The following is a 21,579-nucleotide window of genomic DNA, read 5'->3' on the forward strand; positions in this document are numbered from 1 at the left end:
CAACTGCAATGGATATGCTGCCAGTTAAAATTAAATCACTTTTTGTCCAGAAATCCTTTTCAAAATACACACAGCTCCTCCAGCTTGCTAAACTGAGTATTAACACGTGGAAAAACTGCTTTTTTAAAATATTGCTTTTAGGTATAATGCTTTAGGCCAGTGTTTCTCAACCTTGGCAATGTTAAGTTGCATGGACTTCAACCCCAGAATTCCCCAGCAGTTGGAAGTCCGCGCATCTTAACGTTGCCAAGTTTGAGAAACGCTGCTTTCAGTTTTCAAACTGCTTTGAAAATACTTTATTTTGATGGGTGGGGTTTTTTTTCACACACACAATTTAAAAAAGGTTAAAAAGTAGGATTTTTGCCGCAGCTTGCTTTGACTAATTAGCCTGAGAGCGATTCCTGAATTCTCCATTGAGTTTTATGAGAAGGGACCCGGAAATCGGACAGCCTTGGCGACTCTAAACTTGACTCTATGACAGTTTTCCATTTGATGTCTACGAGCCACTCATTTCCGCCTTGGGAGGGAGAAAGAGAGAGAGTCTACCTAACCCGGAAGTATGGCAAGCGAGGTGACTCTAGCGTTTCGAAAATCTATGAATCGTCGAGCTTCAATTGAAGCGGCTCCGCGACGTCACCGCCCCGCGCCGGATGTGAAGCGCGGGCAAGACGCCGAGCTTCCGGTCACTCAACCTCCGGCAAGTGGGTCGTGTGGAAGCGGCGGTGGCGGTGCCAGGGGCGAGAGGGAAGGTGAGGCCGGCGCGTTGCTGGGTCCTGCGCCGTTTCGCGCGGCCTCGAGCCCGGGGAGGCGGCGCAGGGGGCGGCAGCGGGGAGACGGGAGCTCTGTGGGTAGAGGGGCGGCCGCTGAGGAGGGTGGCCTACCTCAGAGGGCTGGTGTTGTGGTGGCCCACGTTGGAGGAGCGCTGCTCGAGCGGGGGCGGCCCGTCGTGATATTTCTGTGGGTTTATAATTCGTTATTGGAAGTTTAAACCTTACTCCGCTGTTTGAAGCTTAAAAAAACCGAGGCGGGGGTTTCCTCAGTGACTCCCACGGGTACCTGGACCTTTCACGTGGGTATTAATGAGGAGACCCAGGTCGAGATCCACCCTCGGCCCTGCGAGTTCCCTGGGCGACTTCGGGCCGGTGGGGCTCTCCCAGCCCAGCCTCCCTCACAGGGCTGTTGTGGGGAAAACAGGCGGGAGTGCTCTGTGTCCTGCCTTGAGCCGAATTCAATGCATGGTATAAATCCAATATATAAATAAAAAGGCCACAGGTTCAGTCCCAAATTACCTTGCAGGAGAAACGCCAAGAAGGACCTCCACCCATCGCACGATAGACTGCGACGTACCGTCCGACGCTCGTAACAGCGAACGGCCCTGAAAATGCCCATAGGTGCATTGCATCTATTTGTAGATAGATTCTGTTTCATTTTTAAGCCGCCCAGAGTCACTTTTACAACGAGACGGGCGGGATATAAATTTAGTAATAAATTTGTAAGAAATCGCTCAGAACAGATGAGCTGATAAGTTGTGGCACCCCCAGTGAGGCACTTTCCCCGCTGTTGGCGTAGATCACAGTGACTTCTGGTGCCGTCTCACTTGGTGGTTGTGTTCGTTCCTAGTGCCTTTTGTAACACAAATGGGTGATGAAAAGGAATCTTGGAAGGTGAAAACGTTAGATGAAATTCTTCAGGAGAAGAAACGCAGGAAGGAGCAGGAGGAGAAGGCAGATATAAAGCGGCTCAAAAATGTGAGTTGCGGATTCCGCGTGGTGAGGAATGCTTTAAAGAATCCCTTCTGCGACTTGCACAGTAACGCTTTGGTAATAAGTGGGGCGTGGGTCTTTGTCACAACGTGCACATCTTGCGTGTTCTTTTCCATCGTGTGGCAATCCTCAGCAGTTTTCACTCTCTCTGTTTAAGTCGATTAGTGCAGCTTCCAGAAAGCTAAAATGAATCTTTTCTTCCTAACCACCCTAGTCTGATGACCGGGACTCAAAGCGGGATTCCCTCGAAGAAGGGGAGTTAAGAGATCACCGTATGGAAATCACTATCAGGAATTCACCTTACAGGAGAGAAGATTCTATGGATGACAGGTGAGGAAGCAACTATAGGAGGAAGTTAATGTTTCGTATCGCCATTTATTGTTCCTTCATTTGAAGGACTTTTCAATCCCTGGCCCCCGACATCCCAGAGTGCCTTGCAGAAAGTAAACCCCTTTCAGGATGAGCCAGCATGTTTGAGAAGAGAAGCCAAAAATTGCTGGGTCTCTCAGAGCAGGAGAAATAGATCTGCTTCCCTTGATGCTCTTGCCTATAATCTACTGTAATTGCTGTTATAGATTGACAGTTTATGGAGAAAGGACCCCCATGGATGCTGTTTTTGGGCAAAGCTAATGAAATGGTCCTGCTATCCTTTCCTTGCTTTGCTGGACTTTGAAGCAACTCTGGGGAACTTTTTGGGCGAACGGCAGCATGAGAATCGTTTAAGTCGTTTATAAAGCATCTCTTGTTTACAGAGTTTGCGCACCACTTAGAATCCTGACAATGTTTGTTAGCAGTCTTAGAGACATAAGAGGAAAAGTGACGGGTTGGGAGGAGGAAAGCAACTAACCGAGGTACCAGTTCTTCAAATTGCATGGTTTGTATAAATTCTGGCCAGAGCAGAAGCAATTCACAGAAGGCTTGGGGTTATTCCCCTACTTGGTTTCCTTTCTGAAACCAGCAGGTTTTGAAAAGTGGTGAGATTGTACTTTGGGAGACTTGCTAGGTGACTCCAATCTCACGTTTCTTCCCTGTCTTTCTCGAACGGCGTGCTCTGTAGGGGAGAGGAGGACGACTCCCTGGCCATCAAACCACCCCAGCAAATGTCGCGCAAGGAGAAGGCCCACCACAGAAAAGACGAGAAGCGGAAAGAGAAGAGGCGCCATCGCAGTCACTCCACAGAAGGTTACTGTCTTCTCATTTGGGGTTCCCTTGTTGGTTTGCCACTGCTTTTGATAAAACACTCTGCATGGCCACGGCCTAAGGGCCACAACTACAAAGCTGGGAAGAGATGAACAAGGCTCTGAGGTCCATCTAGAAATCGCTTTCTTGTGACAAGCAAGGCTTAACCTTGTGGAGCAGTGTTTCTCGACCTTGGCCCCTTTAAGAGGTGTGGACTTCAACTCCCAGGATTCCCCAGCTGGCTGGGGAATCCTGGGAGTTGAAGTCCACACCTCTTAAAGGGGCCAAGGTCGAGAAACACTGTTGGGGAAGCTTAGAATTATGAAATGAGGCTCTCAAAGGACATTTCGCCCAACTAAGCTAATACAGGAGCTTCTTTGCTGCAGCACCCCTAAAAGATGGCTATCCGTCTTCTGCTTCAAGGGGTGGCCGCCTCAAGTTGCATTTCCCCGGCATTTGAGGAAGAAAGTCAGACCCTGCCTTTACAGTAGTTAGCATGTGTTGGTCAGCTGTTGTAGCACATCCACATAGAGAAGTGTCCGAACAGCCTGCTGAACCAAACAGTCTGTCATCCTGCTCCTGGATGCTGGGAAGCAGTCGCGGACCTTAACGCGGCTTGTCTATGGAAGCTCTAACATTTCTTTTCGTAGATGCATTCATTGGCAACGAATCTTTTGCAGGGTGGGGGAGCCATCCAGACCTTCCTCCCAAATAGGTCTTTCCTCCCTTTTTTATTACCATATATTTTTGAAATAATAGAAAAAAAGAGATACAAATAGGAAAATCAAGGACAAGTAGCAAAATACAGGCAGATGAGTAACATAAGCAGAACTAATTTATCCTAATACATTATTAGAAGCTTATAATGTTGTCAGCTACGTCATACTCATTTTCTAATCAAAACCCGTCTGTCCCTGGCGAACATTAAGCTAAAAATGCTTATCTCAGTTCAAATCATTAAAAAAAAGACCCATACATGAAATCAAAACTGTATACCGGTGTTTCTCAACCTTAACAACTTCAAGATGTGTGGGCTTCAATTCCCAGAATTCCCCAGCCAGCATGGGAGTTGAAGTCCACACATCTTAAAGTTGTTAAGGTTGAGAAACACTGACATATATGATACATCAAAATTAAGATACATACCCTAACACCCAAGTTTTGGCTGGGGCCCAATTCCCAATGAGCTTGACTACAAATCCCATCGTTCCCAGCACAACCGCAGACCTGCTGGCTAGAACAGTTACAGGGAGTGCCTGGGCTGAAGCTAAACCAACAAGCAAACCATTTGTTTTGTTCCTTTGCTCCAGTAAGTTTCCAAATGCCGTTTGCAAGGGAGAGTAACCGACAGTGTGGCCTTCTCTTTATATCTTTATTACTAGGGAAGCATGCTAGGGTGAAAGAGAAAGAACGTGAGCATGAACGTAGAAAAAGGCACCGTGAGGAGCAGGATAAGGCCCGTCGCGAATGGGAGAGGCAAAAAAGGAGGGAATTGGCTAGGGAGCACTCGCGGAGAGAGAGGTAATTCTTTGCCAGCCCCAAACCCAACGTTTCTTCCTTAGAATCTTTCCTTGAGCAACATCATGTGGATGCTTGGTTATACGTCTTACACTCTTTTCCGTTGCTGGGAGGGAATCGATATGATCCTGTGAACAATGATGCCATCATTGCTTTGTGACACAAACCAGCATTTCAGTATCAGCAACAGACAGGAGTTATCATAGATATGCTCCATTTGCGGAATTTTCGCTGAAGAACGGGCCTTTTACTTACCAAGTTCATATTCCTGAGGATTTTGCTTGTTTTAAGCATGAGTGGTTACTTGGAACGGCTGGGTGGTGCTTGGAAAGCGTGCAGGGCAAGCTGACAAATTTTAAAAGTTGCAGGCTGAGCAGTAGCTGGGTCAGAAGGCAATGTGGCACACCCTCCCCAGCTCCTTACAAATGCCCAGTGAATGTCTAAACCAGAGGAACACTTGAAATATTTTTCATGCACATTCAGACTCAAATATACTGTAGGCCAGAAGTTACAAAATTATTATATTCGTTTCATGTGCAGGCCTGTATATATGCCTTAACAGTGCCCTTAAACGAAAATAAAGAACGGAACTTACCTCTTCAATGTGAAGTTGACCGAATTTGAAATAATTTTTTTAAACAAATCGTGATCTCCCAGGGAACCCCTAGCGATCTCTTGCGGAAACCTGGTTGAAAAACCCTGGTCTCAACTAAAACAGAAAGGCATTTTGATTTGATTAGCTTTGAGAAGTACGTTGTGATTTTGAAACAAGAGCATATTAGCATCAGGCTCTAGAGTAAGAAGATCCCTAAATAAGAGAACGGTGTGATTTTGCAACACTGAAGTTTCAAATTTGTGGCACTCTACGGCTACGCTCTGCTCACGAGTAGTTTCCCTTGAGCATCTGGTTACATTAAAGTTGAGCAAATAAATATTGAGGTTGAACCTTTGAGCCTTCTGGGCAGTATAGTTGAAATACAAATATCATATCAATAAATCCAGGAACCAACTTAGATCAGCTCAGTTTCTCTGCTGTGTCTGTCCTTCCCAAAGTTTTACTAACTGTTTAAAGCTTAGAAGAACCAATGTATGAAGATAATTCTTTCAATCAAAAAGGATATTTGTAGCTCAGGGTTGAACTGTAGAGTCCTTGGTGCTCCACAGCCTTGTTGTTTTCTTGCAGACCTTTCATTGCCAGACTAGGCAACATCTTCTGAAGGCTCAGAGAGCACCAAGGTCTCCACAGAGAATTCTTTCTTTAAGTGTCTAGATCACAAGCCTTGAGTGTAAGAGTAACAGAAGCAGGATTGCAAGGAAATTCTTGATTGCTTAACTAGACTTTGGAAGCAGATACGCATCAGATTGGGAAGCAAGCACGTTTTGCTATCGTAGAAAACAGTATCCTGGCAGCTTTCCTTAAACAATAGTGTTGCATTTCTCTTTTTGGGAAAAAAAGAAATGCATTGATGCTGAAGTGTGAGTGACAGGCCACTTCTTTAAGTCCTTTACAAGGTGTTTGATCAACAAGCCTTTGATTGATTGGCAGCCTGAATATATCAGCTGTTTTTTAAATGCTTAATTCTGGGTCTGCTTTAGTTTCCACCTGGGTGAAATTGTCTGCTTGAGTGAACAGATCTGCCCGTATTTCTTATTCTTCGTATGTTTGATATACTTGTGGCAAGCCTCAACTGTGGTAGTTGATGGGTACCCTTAATGATTCCCCTTAAAATTGGAATAGGCTTTTCCCTCGTGCCTGACAGCTTCCCTTTGATGTCTGACTGTTAGTAAAATACTTGTTTTATTTTTAAGATAAGATTGAGCATGTGAACTTAATATTATGTCAAAGCTTTGAGCCTGACGAGCTGTGAGATTTTTGTCTTGGGTAGTGTCAATCCTTCCTGCCATTGTTAGCACCTCATTCTTGCCATGAACAAAGACAAAACTATTGCGTTGGCGAAACCCAACTGAGTGTAATTCAATCACGCAGTAGACTAATAAAATTAATGTGGGCGCCTGAAAACTCTCTAGGGACCGTTTGGAGCAGCTTGAGCGAAAACGGGAACGGGAGAGGAAATTAAGGGAGCAGCAGAAGGAGCAGCGAGAGTTAAAAGAACGGGAGAGGCGAGCAGAAGAACGGAGGAAAGAACGGGAAGCCAGACGGGAGAGTAAGTAGTCCAGGGAGCAAAATAGGGGGTTGGCTGCGTGCAAGGAATGAGTAATAAGGGAATGAGTATGTCAGAGGAGTGCCGTGGTATACCGTGCGTAAGAGTTATAGACAAGTTGCGGTTGAAGAGAGATTCAACATTTGCCAGTGTGTTGAGGAGACAGCTAAAAGACTGAGATTCATGGGAAGGGAGGAAGTGGGCTAGATAGGCCAGGTAGATTCTGAACATCAGGGAGGTTCAATTTCAGACGATGTACAGGTAGTCCTCAACTTATGACCATTCATTTAGCGACCGTTTGAAGTTACGACAGTGCTGAAAAAGTGACTTGTGACCGTCGCAGTGTCCCTGCAATCACGTGATCAAAATTCAGAAGTTTGGCAGCTGGCTCACACTTACGACGGTTGTGGTGTTCTGGGGTCACGTGATTGCCATTGGCAACGGTGATTTGCTTATCGACTGTGGTGATTCACTTAATGCCTGCAGCAAAAAAGGTCATGAAATCGGGCATGACTCAACCACCGCCTCACTTAGCAACGGAACTTCCCATCCCAATTGTGGTTGTAAGTCAAGGACGACCTGTAGCTTGGTCTGGATACAGTCAGGTAGCAGGATGGGGTGGTTCTCATCTTGGGAGAATTGGAAAGGCTGTGTAGGAAAATGGGAAAATGATAAGCAGATTCCCTTGTCTCTATTAGTTTCAGGGCATCACAGGACAATGAGGGAAGACTACGGGGAGAAAGTCAGAATTTGGAGCCGAAGCCCCCTACGACAACAGAGAGAAAAACTTGAACAGTCAGAAATCAGGAAACCAGGTAGCTTTTAAATTCATCAGCAGGACTTCCTGAGCTGGTATCCTGTTTGAAACCACCAAGGTGGGAGCAGCTGAAAGTACATTGCAGGTTCTATTAATAATAAACCTGTTTTGTTTTTTTTTAATCACATGATTTCAGTATCTGCCTGCATGCAGGGCGACTGAAACATGGTTCCATATTAACCCACTAAGATTTCTTCTGGAAAAGTCAGTGTGGCTATGACCGTACCACATGGACAGAACAGCAGAATAGTTTCTTACATTTATACCACTTGGAAACAAGGGGAAAGTTATGATATCGCATAATGTAAAATATTCCTTATTTTCCTACACCAGTGTTCCTCAACCTTGGCAATTTTAAGATGCGTGGACTTCAACTCCCAGAATTCCCCAGCCAGCAAGGCTGGCTGGGGAATTCTGGGAGTTGAAGTCCACGCATCTTAAAGTTGCCAAGGTTGAGAAATACTATCCTATACCCTCCCTTTGGAAAAAAATATCATGGCTGAAAACCTAGAAAAAGGGTCTTGAGTGATCCTGTCAGGAGAGAATGAAATTGACAGCTGAAATTGAACAGAAATTTTAAATCTTCCAGGTTGTCTTAGTCTGGAAAGTGTTTTAAAAGTGTACTCTGTTAACTTGTAGTAACATATTTCTGCAGAACGTGTAGAATCTAAGAATGGGTTCTTCGTGCCTTAGTTATAAAGCACGAAAAGAAAGTAAAACTGCTGGGTCCTATATAAACATATAAGAATGCTTTTTTTCTTTCTTTAGTGGTTAAAAGCAAGCTAAACGTTTTGATTAGGAAAGGATTGCTGTCCAATTTTGTTGACAATCGTCTGATGAACATCAGTCAGCGTCTACTTTCCAGATAGATGCTTGGGGGGGGGAGGGTCTTCACCTCCAGATGTGCGTGCTTCAGATTTTCAGCAGTGGTCCTGATGGCTCAGAATTTGTCCATCTCGAAGATATCACAGTGAAGGCCGTTGTAGAGCTTAAGAAAACAGATTTTAAACGCCAAATTGTAATCAACGTGCAGTTCCGTTGACACTTGCCTTCTGTTGTTCTCCCCCTACAGCGAGAGAGGAAAAACCAGAAGGGAAAGACCCCCTTTCAGATCTCCAGGACGTCAGTGACAGTGAGCGAAAAACCAGCTCGGCAGAAACTTCATCAGGTAGCCTTCGTGGGGATGCCGATTCAGTGCAGTAGCCCTGTTTGGGCCACCAGAAACTGCCATTTTTTTTTTCCTCTAGGGGAATCAGGATCAGGTTCAGAAGAGGAGGAGGAGGAAGAGGAGGAGGAGGAGGAAGAATCCAGCAGTGAAGAGTCTGAAGATGAAGAAGAGGAAGAGGAGGAAGAGGAGGAGGAGACAGGAAGCAATTCAGAAGAAGTATCTGAACAGTCAGCTGGTTAGTAGTCGAAAACAAAGCCTCTTTTCACAGTGCTGATGTTATTACAGGCAGTCCTCACTTAACGTCCCTAATTGGGACTGGAATTTCTGTCGCTAAGTGAAGCGGTTGTTAAGTGAAACATGTGACCGCCACTTGGCAACAGCAGTCCTGGGTGTGGTCATTAAGCGAGGATCAAGCAGTCATTAGGACAGGGCTTCACACTTACCTTGCCCTGTGCAAACTGCCTCCATTTCAACTCCCTCCACCTGCCTATCTCCCCGCATCTCTGCCGTTTTGGCTGCCCTGCACAGTATAGCCAATGGCACACCGAGACTGCTGAAGTGAGGCGGGCCTGCTAGAAGTTGAAGCAGAGGCAGTTCGTGCAGGGCAGGAGAATGTGAGGTCCTCGCCTAACGACCGCGCAGACGCTGCAACGGTCGTAAATGCAGGCTGGTCGCCCAGCGCCCAGGTTTTGATCATGTGACCACGGGGACTCTGCAACGGTTGTAATGGTTGTAAGTCCATTTTTTCAGCGCTGTCGTAACTTCAGACAGTCGCTGAACAAATGGTTGTTCAGTGAGGACTACCTGTATTGTGTTCTCTGTCTGCTGCTGTTGATGCTTGGCAGGGCCCAAATATAGGTGTAATGGTAGCAAACCACTAACTTTTCTCCACATTCTGGCTTCTAGGAGTCAAGCAATAAGCCATCATCCTCCCCTGCTGTGCTAGATTGCACCTCAATCTGTTTGGGGTGTTTGTGTGTTTCGGTTTAGCCGTTCTAGATTTCCAAACCACCACAGTGTTGTAGATCCGAATCCCGTTATCCCTTTCTGTGCAGGGTGCAAAATGGCTTTTGCTTGCCACTGAAGCATCTCTCTCTCTCTGTCTTGCAGAAGAAGTGAGCGAAGACGAAATAAGCGAAGAAGAGGAACGAGAAAACGGAGACCATCTCCCAGTTGGTAAGGCAGCAAATGCAGGATGTGGCTCTCTATTCAGTGCCCTGCTCCTTTCCCCGTGCCTCCCAGGATAGGTCAAAAACGCGATTTTTCCCTCCCTGGCTGGCTCACCTTCATTGCACAAAGGCAGAGTTGCGCCAACCAAAGATATCATAGTTTTAAAAAAGCTTGTTTTGCCAGTAGTATGCTATAGGGCCCTTTTCCTCGGGACTTCTGTCCCTAAGTGTTGTTAATGAGTTATGCCCGATTTTATGACCTTTTTTGCCACGGTCGTTAAACAAATCACCATGGTCATTGAGTGATTTGCATGTTGTTAAGCGAATCCGGCTCCCCCCATTGACTTTGCTTGTCGGAAGCTGGCTGGGAAGGTCACAAATGGCAATCCCATGACCCCAGGACACTGTAACCGTTGTAAATACATGCTGATTGCCAAGCGCCTGAATTCTGATCTCAGGGACGCGGCAGCGGTCGTAAGCGCGAGGACCGGTCACAAGTCACTTTCTTCAGCGCCATCATAAGTTTTAATGGTCGCTAAACGAATGGTCATTAAGTCGAGGACTACTTGTGCATCTCCCAGAACTTGTGATAGGAGTTTGGAGGTTAGAAGCCCTTGTATCTCTAAAATATCAAATATAGGCACAAGCATCTCTTTAGGGACAAAACTACCCCACTGGTGACTGGCTTCCATGATTTGATTCTACCATTTAAAGTTACAGAGTCAAGGTTTGACCAGGATTCTGCAGGAAGCGAAGCCGAGGAAGAGGAAGCCGGCGAGGGAAGCCCACAGTCCAACGCCATGACGGAAGGCGAATATGTTCCTTACTCACCTGTCTTCTCACCCGTAGAACTGAAACAAGAGCTTCCCAAATATCTCCCAGCCCTTCAGGTGAGATGGATCTCATGAATTCATCATCCTGTTTCCAAGGAGGCCAAGCTCCTCTGCTTGCTGTTGTCAGAGAAGTCAGGACTTCTTCACAAGCATGGCCTTGGAGCAGTCATTTGTGGATTTTGGTCTGCGGAGTCCTGGGTGCTCTCTGAGCTTGGCAGTCTGCTGGCAGACGTTTCATGGCCCGACTAGGGAACTTCATCAGTGCGAGGGAGGGTGGGGTTTGCTCCCTGTTGATATACAATAGCTTGCCCTGCCAGTGTTGGTGGGGGTGTGGCTTTCTCCTTGGTAGTTCCTTCATTAGGCTATTGTTTTCTGCTTGATTTAATCCCTGCTTATCTGGGAGTTGGCTACTGGAGAGGATGTGTTCTGACCTTTTTGCTTCCTTCTTAGCTTTTTTATTGTCTCCTTTGAATGGTGTTTAGATGTGGTTTATCTCTATGTATCTGCTGATGGCTGATGTGTCTGAGTGCCCAGCTTCCAGGAATTCCCTAGCGTTTTTGGATTTGGCTTGGCCTAGGATGCTCACAGCTTCCCAGTTGAAACTCAGGTTGAGTCTGTCCGTGTGTTGTGAAATTAAGGAGTTTTCATAGTGTCTTCTGACGGCTAGTTGGTGTTCATGGATGGGCTCTGCTAGTCTTCTGCCTGTCTGCCCTACATAGTGGCTGTTACAGTCCTTTTGCCAACTTTTGGCCTTTGTTATATTTCAAAAAATATCTATAACCTGCTGTTATACCCCTAGATCTCCAAGTGGGATATCCCCAGAGGGAATAAAAAAGACCCTGAATAAAATAATCTTTTTAAAAAAAAAGGAGTTTAGCTTCCTTTGCCTTGTACCTACAAATCTTCAAATGGAGATGATTTGTTTTAAAAAAGGGAAAAAGGATATGTTCATTTGCTTTGTTTGCTCTTCTCGCACAGGGCTGCCGCAGCGTGGAAGAATTTCAGTGTTTGAACCGGATCGAGGAAGGGACTTACGGCGTGGTGTACAGAGCAAAAGACAAAAAAACAGGTAGGGTTTTTGGGGGGGCGTGGTGGGTATTGAACCTGAGTGTTTCTGAATGCAAAGCAGGCTGGAGTCATTGGTTTGGCCCTTTCCTAATTCTTCACGTCCATTTTAAACAAAAATTAATACAGGTAGTCGTCGACTTAAGACGACAGTTGGGACCAGAAGTTCCATCGTAAGTCATTGTAGTCGTAAGTCGAGTCACCACGTGACTGGATTTTACGACCATTTTTACAGCAGCCGTTAAGCGAATCATGAGTCGTTAAGTGAATCACCACAGTTGTTATGAGAGTCCAGCTTCCCCAATGGGCATTTTTTTGCTGGAAAATGGCAAAAAATGTTGCAAAACGCGATCGCGTGACCGTAGGATGCTGCAACCAGTCGTAAATGTGAGCTGGTTGCCAAGTGCCTGAAATGTGATCATGTGACCACAGGAGGTGCAACGTTTTGTGACGCTCGTAAGTGCTTTACAGGCCACAAAGCACCCATTCTGAGGCCGTTGTAACTTCGGGCTGTCATTAAACAAACGGTTGTAAGTCGAGGACTACCTGTACCTGTAAAAAGTCAGTGTGGTGTACCAGCAAAGGTGGTGGGCTATGTGTGGAGGAGACCCAGGTTCTAATCTACCAACAGCCACAGAAGCTTCCTGGGCCAGTCCCTCTCTCTCAGTCCAAACTACCTCACAAGGTTGTTGTGAAGAGGAGGAGGAGGAGGGAGTGTTCTGCACTTCCACTTGAGCTCCTGAACAAAAGATGTAGAAATAAATATCACAACCCAGGGCCCAGCATTGCCCTTTTAGTTGATCCTTTTCCTGTCCACCCTGCTGTTTTCCTAAAACTAGTTGCTGATTCATTTTTAATTCAATTAATTAATTAAAAATGAAGAATAATTCAGTTCTGAGTCTCAGCCTGCAGTGTTTTTGAAAATTACTTGGTCAGGCCTGCTATGGCTCAAAGATTGAGAAACTAGTTTGCAGATTGGCTTTCCTGGGCTCAGGCTGCAAATTCTGAATTTTAAAAAATACCCCGCATGGTTCTGAAATCCTCCACTTCCTTTTCATCACGTGGTTCTGGGCTGATTTCCCTGGGCTGATCTTTCTAGGAGCCATCTGTAACTGAGGCATAATCGGGGCCCACTTCAGTGGGCTGTCGGGAGGAGAGCTAAGCTGCGTGCGGTCAAACTGACGCCCCTCTTTTTTTTCCCCTCCAGATGAAATTGTGGCCCTGAAGCGGTTAAAAATGGAGAAGGAGAAAGAAGGTTTTCCTATTACTTCCTTAAGAGAGATCAACACCATCCTCAAAGCTCAGCACCCCAATATTGTCACTGTTAGAGTAAGCACACTAGGGTTTCAACCCACACTTTCTGGGTTGCAGGGCCCTTTTTCTTATTTCTTTTTTCTTTCCTCAAAAATTAAACATCGTCCCACACCCCTCACAATGTGCCTAAAGCAGCGTTTCTCAACCTTGGCCACTTCCCTTGACAAATCCTTCCATGCGGTTTGAACGGATTGTGTTTTCAGCCACGGGGAAGGAACGACAGCAAGCAAGCGGGCGTGATAGGGGATCACCACTGTGTCCTTTTCTCCATGGCATCTAGGAGATTGTCGTGGGTAGCAACATGGACAAGATCTACATCGTGATGAACTACGTCGAGCACGACCTCAAAAGCTTGATGGAAACCATGAAGCAGCCCTTCCTGCCGGGTGAGAGAGAGACACCCCTTCTCTGGCATGAGAGGGACCCCAAGGACTGGCCTTTTCCCTCCCCTCTTGATGCCTCCCGCTTTTATTGCAGGGGAAGTGAAAACCTTGATGATTCAATTGCTCCGGGGGGTGAAACATCTCCACGACAACTGGATTCTGCACCGAGACTTGAAAACCTCTAACCTGCTCTTGAGCCATGCTGGGATTTTAAAAGTAAGCCTTCCCTTGCCCTGAAAATTTCTTGTCCTAACGCAGACCCATCAATCTGCTTCAGTAAAGCAGCAGGAATAACGATAGAGATTTGGCCTCAAACGATAGAGAGTCTGCTCCTTTCTAACGAGCGCTGTTAAGGTCAGCAAAAGGATTTCTCCCACGCCCAAGGCGGCTCAGCAAAACGAGTCATTCTTTGCTGGGGGAGGGGGTCAAGAATCCCTAAAAATTGAGGAACCCCAGTAGCGCAGTCGGGCACACTTAGTGGTTTGGTTAAAGATTTTCACAGAAATAAAACATGAAATAATATAAAGTTGAGACAAAGAAAAGAGAAGTATAAAAAGTAGTGCAAATAGGGGGGGGAAAAAGTTATACAGTAGTCCTCGCTTAACAACCACAATTGGGATCAGAATTTTGGTTGCTAAGCAAAGCAGTCATTAAGTGAATCACCCAATTTCATGACCTTTTGAGTGGCGGCCGTTAAGTGAATCACAGCAGTCATTAAGAGAACCATGTGGCTGTTAAGTGAATCACACAGTCCCCATTGATTTTGCTTGCAAGAAGCTGGCCAGGAAGATCAAAAATGGCGATCATGTGACCACAGGATGCTGCAAAAACCATGAATGCAAACCAGTTGCCAAGCACCCAAATCATGTTCGCATGACTGCAGGGACGCTGTGACGGTTGTAAGTGTGAGGACCAGTCGCAAGTCGGGTTTTTTCCCAGCAGGGTCGTAAGTCTGAACTGTCACTAAACAAATGGTTGTTACGTGAGGACTATCTGTATAAAGAAGTGACTTCCGATCTTTGCAGCAGTTCCAAACTTATTGCTTCTCCTCCCACTTTAAAATTACATCATAATTCCCTTCTTCAACCATTTTTAATCAGCCAATCCCTAAATTGTCTGGTCATTTTTTTTCAGTTTTCAGCAAAAAAGGGTTCCCAGTCTTTCATGAAAGTACTTGTTGTCTTACCCCCGATCAAACAGGTTGATTTTGACATTTCTGCAAATTCCATCACCTTGCATGCTTACAGTACGACAGGAAAGGGGAAGTGGGAAAGAGGAGAATGCTGCGGTATTTCCAAAATATCAGGCATTCAGCCACCGTCTTTGGAAAGACACCAATGCTTCTGGATTCTCCCCACCCCAATCTTGGAATGGCAGCCATTCGAAGCAAGCTGCCATTAGGTATCGTTGGCTGATACCAATTAACCCACATTAGCACATCTTTTCCAGCACAGGGTGGTGGTTGTGGGGAAAATAGGAGGAGGAAGGAGTATTAGGTACGTTGGCCGCCTTGCGTTATTTATAAAAATAATAAAGGTGGGATAGAGAATTAAATAAATAAATCAGCCCTCCTGTCCTCATCTTCTCTCTCCAGGTTGGAGATTTTGGGCTGGCCCGAGAATATGGCTCTCCCTTAAAGCCGTACACCCCGGTCGTTGTGACGTTGTGGTACCGTGCCCCCGAGCTGTTACTTGGAGCCAAGGTTTGTGATACGTGGGGTTGCTGGCTGAGTTTTTTAAGCAGCAGCTCTTTTTCACGTTTGGTTTCCCTGGGATGAGCGTCACAGGTTTGGGTGCCTCTTCTCTGTAAGAAGGTTCAAAGATCTTCTCGGCCATTGCTCAGCTCGAGAAGGTTTTCTTTTCGGCTTTTAAACCTGCGCTCCCTAAAAATGTAGATGTCATTGAGCCTGGGAGGGCTGTGCGGTGAATTGGAAAGGTCCAACATTGTCTTCCCTGAATCTCCCAGTCAGTCAAATGATTGCATTAGCACAATGGAGAAGAAGGAATCCCCCCCAAAAATACAGCTTAACTTTGGAAGGCATGAGGAAGGAATGAGAAAGCTGCCGATGAGCTATCTTCATGCTTTCCTCCCTTACTTGTGTCACGGTTTTTGAACAGCTTCCCTGGAGTCTGAGGTCACTATAATCTGGGAATTGGCTTGGTCTGAAATTTCCCACTGTCCCAGCCAGCATGGCTGATGGTGAGGCATGCTGGGAAGTGTAGTTCAGAAGCATCTGGAGGGACTAAGTTGCAAGCAGAGGCTTGAGATCTGCAAAATCTGTTCTAGTTTCAGCCATTTCCACCTCAAACTGGGCTGTTCCAATCTTAAGAGAAGCCTCCCAAACTCTTCTACATGCTTCTGGATGGGACCCACTCAGCAGATCTCCCTCTCCGCTTTCTTCTTTTCCAGGAATATTCCACAGCCATCGATATGTGGTCCGTGGGCTGCATCTTTGGAGAGCTGTTAACCCAGAAGCCACTCTTCCCAGGAAAATCCGAAATAGACCAAATTAACAAAGTTTTTAAAGTAAGACTGCCCAGATTTAAGGATCGGTTGTGGTGTTTTGTGGTAGAAGTCAAGAAAATGCTTGGCCATTAACACGCGCGCGCATACCATTTGCGAGCTTGCTATTTGCGGTTGTAGGTTTTACACCGGGAAAAGAGCTCTGAACGTTTGATCACAGCCCTGTAAAATAGGACTGGGGTCCCTTCTTTGAGGTTTTAGACAGTGTGAGTAATTTTGATAACAAATGGAGATGTGACACAGACTGGATCTGGCCTACAGGGTTGTGGAAAGTACAGACACACCGGTTTATTCAGTAAAACATGGAGTACCTTTGATCATCAAGAATGCAGGTAGATAAACAGGATCCATTCTGCTTCTATTCCTGCTGTAGTTATTATGTTTTGTTTGATTATCAAAGCCCTGTCTTTTTTTTCTTTTTTTTAAGAGCCCTTTTTCAGCCAGCTTCTTTACGTTTTGTTTTCTTCCTGTAAAGGACCTGGGAACTCCAAGTGAAAAAATCTGGCCGGGGTATAACGAGCTACCAGCGGTAAAGAAAATGACGTTCACGGAGTACCCGTATAATAACCTTCGCAAACGGTTCGGGGCCCTCCTTTCTGATCAAGGATTTGATCTCATGAATAAGTAAGTGGGGTGCTGCTTTCAAGAAAGCAAGAAATGAGACTTTTGCTGGGGTTAGAAATGGGCCCTAATCCCTCATCTAACGCTCCAGGGAATTTTGGCAGTTGGTCCCCATCCTTGCTGACTGCCCTTCTCATCTGAAGGCCTTTTTTTTTTCTTTTTAACATTTGGGTAAAATCCAGGTGTTTTTTTTTTATTTCCCCCAGTCCACTGATCCATACTCAGCAGCACCAAAAGAAGCCATTGTAATCTCCCATAATGCCCCCCTGCAATTTTGCTCCAGGGCCTTGTGGGAAATTAAAACAGCTGATCATATGCTTCCCCAGCAGGGGGCAGGACCGAGCCAACCTTGGCTGACCTTGGTTGGGCCTGGGTGCAGGCTACTTGGGTGCAGGGGCTGAAGGTTAGGATGGACAACTGAAAAATCTTCCTGGAGGAAGGCGATAAAAAAAAAAATTGCTTCGTTGCCCTGAAAATGACATACCTTGATTAAAATCTTTATTTTTTATCCCTTGTGTAGAACCATTGTAATTCTGTAAAGCAGTGTTGAAAGTGCTGGTAGGTCAGATTCCAGAACAGCCTGGCTAGAGAGATGAATCGGTGGTCTTCCAATATCTGTTCCAGTGTTTCTCAACCTTGGCAGCCTGAAGGTGTGTGGACTTCAACTCCCAGAATTCCCCAGCCAGCCAGCTTGCTAGCTGGGGAATTCTGGGAGTTGAAGTCCACACATCTTCAAGCTGCCAAGGTTGAAAAATGCTGATCTCTTCAATACCCACCCCTCACTGAAATAACCCCGGGGTGTATGTAGTATATGGGACTTCGCTTCTCCAGGGTATCACTCTGTGAACGGTTAGTAAAATCTTCCTTTAGCTGTTTTCAGCAGCATCTCCCCCTCCTTGCCATCTTGTCTTCCCCGGCACATGAGTAATTGCAATCAACAATTTGAGGCCCAGATTTAAGGAGAGGGGAAAAAAAAATAACCTTTTTAAAAACATGTGAAGAAGTTTCATCCAAATGTAAAGCAGAGTGTCTGGTAACCTGGGCAGCCGAATCAGAGAATGGTTACCTTTTATAAACGCGGGAGTCCGCCGTCCTATTTGGACATTTTGTTTTATTTTAATCAAGCCATCTCGTGACAGCAACTCTGGGCAGCTAACACAATTTCAAATTATTGGGGGGAGGGGGAAATGGATTGATTGGTTTATTTATTCAGTTAAATTATATGGCTGCTCATTCACCAGGAACGTGCATTCCCTTTTCCTGGGCCATTTCACTTACTGCCTGTTTCTGCTCTTTTCCAGATTCTTGACATACTATCCTGGGAGAAGGATCACGGCCGAAGATGGCTTAAAACACGAATATTTCCGTGAGACTCCGCTTCCCATCGACCCCTCCATGTTCCCAACGTGGCCAGCCAAAAGTGAACAGCAGCGAGTAAAACGCGGCACAAGCCCCCGGCCCCCAGAAGGAGGACTAGGATACAGTCAGCTGGTAAGTCCATCCAGGGAATGTGATTTTAAATAACCAAATCCTTGCTTGCTGAGGAGAAAGTTTTGTTCTGACAGGGAGCGGGGAAAGGAAAATCAAGGAAAATCCTTTTGCTTGGATCATGACTTGGGGAAGTTTAAACCAGATGTCTGCCCTTAGCAGAGTCTTACACAGCAAAGGCCTGAAGGAGTACTTATGGTCTGCTAACAATGGAGCAGGGGGTTTGTGGGGGCCAAAAAGCAACTTTTCCTTAGCACTTTTCCACAAAGAGGTAAATGTTAAGCAGTCAGCAGGATTAGACCCCCAGACGCGTGGCAGCATTTGCCACGTGTGACTTCCAGAGCAGATTGAGGATTAATCCACTTAAAGGGGATTTTCAGTAGCAGCAAATTCTACCAGCAGTAGAGTATGACTTTAAATGCTGATGTTCCCAGGAAAAGCTTCTGGAAATTCAGGAAATTTCTAGGCAGATGGACCAGAGAGTAGCTTGTGAATCTCAAAAAGTCCCACTTGAACCATCCTGAAGATTAGCTCTCCTCCTGTTTGATTCCGTCTAATCTTCTCTGAAGGCCATGTCGGTTGGCGTCCATTGCTATATCATGTGGCAGTGAGTTCCACAGTTAGCTGTTGGAAGAATGTCCTTTTTCCAGATCACCCACTCTTCAATCTCATAGGATGGCCCTGGTTTCTGCTTCTTTCCATGTAATTCCTCCACGTGGTGCCTGGTTTTCTGAACTTCTGTTGCTACCCCCTCTGACCACACCCATCTTTTTTTCCTAAACTGAAAGGCCTGAGGAAGCTGTTTCAAGTGCTCGGTCATATGATTGTCTATTGCTTTGAGGCTTTTGGATCATGCGCAGCGCAACCTATTTTTCATGAGTTTGTTGGTTTCGTTTTTCATCCCTTTGCTAACCATTTTTACCGTGGATTTCTAGAATTTTGACCCAAACTGTATCACCGCTTTGCACTGAACGTTTGCCAATTTGGAAAACTCTGCTGCTTTTTGCCATTATGTTTATCATCATCATCATCATCATTATTATTATTAATATTATTATTAGAAGCGATGGTGCATTAGCTCAACAACCTTGAGCCAATCCAGCTCCTTGGATCTTACTGAGTTCTTCTAAGTCTCATTTTCTTCTGCCTCTGTAGTTCCTGTTATTTAGCCAGTTATTTAACCCATTACAGGATTTTGTCCTCTTATCCCCTGACTGCAAGGTTTATTGTGGTGAGAAATTTTATCCAAAGCCTTGGCCAGCTCCCTCGGAATTCCCCAACAGCAGTCCACAATCTGCAGATTGACCATACACTGATGAAATATTTACACATCTGGGGTATGTGTGTCCTTTTGCCTTCCCAGGGTGACGACGACCTGAAAGATACTGGTTTCCATCTGACAACCACAAACCAAGGAGCATCAGCTGCAGGACCTGGTTTCAGCCTGAAGTTTTAAACAGAGTGGCCGAAGACAAGATCTTTAGAGAAGGAAGCAGAAGGAAGTGAATTCTTGTTCTCCTTGGGGAACGTTGGCAAGCATCATGCTCTTTAACAGAAGGCTGAGCTGCTCTGGTTTTTTTTTTTTTTGGCGGAATATTCTCTGCAAGTGGGACCTGCTTCTGGGTCAAAGTAGAGAAAGATGGATTCCATTCCATGGATTGGAATTAATCTGAGACACCAAGGACCCTTTTGGGAAAAACCACCACTATCATCACCACCACCATCACAACAAAATCCTAGCTAACTTCAAGAACTTTTAAAAAAGAAACCCTTGTTTCTATTTATGTTTTTCCCATTCAGTTTTGTTTTTTCTTGCTTGTACATATGTAGAATAAAAAGAAAATGATTTTTAATTGTTTACTCTGTGCAAATTACCTTGCTTCCTTCACTCACTTCACCTTTGGTTTGCACAAAAATAGATCGTATTTTAACACTTGGTGCGTTTTCCTTCCAGCTTTCAAATGGTCCATGTTGCGGCTTATCGATTCCTCAGCCCAGGAAGGAGAAAGATACGTAGAAAGAAATTTTTGGAGATCTGCATGTAATGTTTTACTGCTCCTGGGCATGGATAAAATTCAGGGAAACTTCCTGACATTCTCAAGGATGAATACAAGTTCCCCTTTAAAAAAAAAATGGAAAGTTAAGTTTCTAGCCTTCTCTGCAGGTCTTAAACTGATGGTCCGCTTGCTGAGTTGGGTGGCCACCTTGAAAATGTGCTGATATTTTCCTTTAATCCAATTGCAGGCATTTTACAACAGATGCTGTGTGTGAGAGAGAGGAAGAGGAGAAAGAAAATGCAAATCATAATAGAATAGTTTGGCTTTTTGAAACGCCTTTGATCTAGTTGTTAGCTTCCAATCATCCTGTAAGGTAAGTTACTATTTTCAAGATCCATGTTTCAAATGCACATGTCTGCCAGCTTCCCTTTGCCACAAACAGTTTAGGCCAATTTTAGACAAAACTTCCTTTTCCCATTTCTTCAAACGCATCAAGGGCCAGCTGAGAATCCGTTCCAAACAGCAAAAGCTGGCTTTTTTTGTGCAGGGGCCCAGAGAAGAGAAAAAATTTGTTTTCAAGATAATTGATTACATTTTGCAATGCCATCTGACTGCAAAGGCACCCAGCAGGAGTATTTTTGGGCTATATGAATGCCTCCTGTCCAACAGTTAATAAATCTTTGAGGGGAGATAACAATAGCCTGAAAACAAAGCTGTAACTCAGCCTAAAAGAGAACATAAAAAACCAGGGTCCTGCTGCATTACACAACACAAGTGTCATAGAGTTTGGCAGCCTGAAGAAGTTCTAAAATAAAAATAAACATGACATCCTTTAGCAGTGGGTTTCAGCAGTTAGCTTCCTCTTGCGCCTTAGTTGTATTCTCAAAGCCTGTTGTTGTTACACATATCTCTTTTAGGCTGGCTGCTGTATTGAAAATTACCTCTCTTTTTTTTCTTCTTCTGTGCTTCAGGAAAAGATGAACAGAAGGTGGGACAGAAAACTTTCTTGTCAGGTTGGAAAAGCATTATAAAACGGATCTCTTTTTTTATTCTAAGCGTAAGGAAGCATTGTCCGTCAGGGCACAACGCCAGAGGCAGCAGTGTGCAATTTTTTTACCTTAATGATAACCTTGTAAAAAAATGAAAAGGTAAGAAAACTGTCCTTATCTTGTGTGGGCCCCGAAAATTGGATTAATTGGGTAAACTGTGATTCAGCTAACCAAGGATTAGAGTGTCTTATGAATACGGTCTCTTTGCCTCTCTACTGAGCCTTGTTATTTGCACGAGGACCTTACTGTGGTTTACTGGGTCCAACGTGGGGTTCATGAGACCCACAGAACCACAAGCATATTCCGTGGCTTGGGTTGACACAATATGCTAGGCTAAATTGCTTAGTGGCAGATTGTCTTAAGCAAACCCTCCTTCCTAGCTGTTGGTATGCACTGATGCTTTTTAATGCCTAATGTTCTCTCATGTGGCTTAGTAACACTGTCTGTTTACTCAATAATGTCTAGACTGTCTTGGACACATTGAACTGAGTCAAGTGTTGTCATGAACCCCATAACCCAGTGTTTCTCAA

At 45.1% G+C, this 21,579-nt stretch overlaps 1 protein-coding gene across 5 annotated transcripts; it reads left to right on the plus strand.

Annotated features, from left to right (window-relative positions):
* The first annotated feature begins 653 nt into the window (after positions 1 to 653).
* On the plus strand, positions 654 to 20,350 carry LOC134507242 (cyclin-dependent kinase 11B). Of its 5 annotated transcripts, none has more exons than XM_063317761.1 (20): positions 654 to 749; positions 1,621 to 1,748; positions 1,978 to 2,093; positions 2,821 to 2,945; positions 4,325 to 4,463; positions 6,489 to 6,625; positions 7,321 to 7,437; positions 8,512 to 8,607; positions 8,687 to 8,842; positions 9,718 to 9,783; positions 10,491 to 10,666; positions 11,588 to 11,678; positions 12,882 to 13,003; positions 13,269 to 13,374; positions 13,466 to 13,587; positions 14,966 to 15,073; positions 15,781 to 15,897; positions 16,370 to 16,518; positions 17,817 to 18,006; positions 20,248 to 20,350. In XM_063317761.1, exons 2-20 carry the CDS (start codon positions 1,638 to 1,640, stop codon positions 20,272 to 20,274), a joined length of 2,271 nt encoding a protein of 756 aa, XP_063173831.1. In that variant the 5' UTR covers positions 654 to 749; positions 1,621 to 1,637; the 3' UTR covers positions 20,275 to 20,350. The 5 variants fall into 5 exon arrangements, with proteins under 5 accessions (XP_063173831.1, XP_063173829.1, XP_063173830.1 ...); XM_063317759.1 differs by lacking the exon at positions 20,248 to 20,350 and adding an exon at positions 19,367 to 19,861; XM_063317760.1 differs by lacking the exon at positions 20,248 to 20,350 and adding an exon at positions 19,367 to 19,861 and having other exon boundaries at positions 10,497 to 10,666.
* Positions 20,351 to 21,579: the final 1,229 nt, after the last annotated feature.

This window comes from Candoia aspera, chromosome 18 (assembly GCF_035149785.1).
Source record: "Candoia aspera isolate rCanAsp1 chromosome 18, rCanAsp1.hap2, whole genome shotgun sequence".
NCBI lineage: Eukaryota > Metazoa > Chordata > Lepidosauria > Squamata > Boidae > Candoia > Candoia aspera.

Coding starts and splice junctions, on each gene's coding strand:
- LOC134507242 (XM_063317759.1), top strand. CDS start 1,638: ATGGGTGATGAAAAGGAATCTTGGAAGGTGAAAACGTTAGATGAAATT. Junction 6,626..7,320: donor ACGGGAAGCCAGACGGGAGA/GTAAGTAGTCCA, acceptor TGTCTCTATTAG/TTTCAGGGCATCACAGGACA. Junction 7,438..8,511: donor GTCAGAAATCAGGAAACCAG/GTAGCTTTTAAA, acceptor CTCCCCCTACAG/CGAGAGAGGAAAAACCAGAA.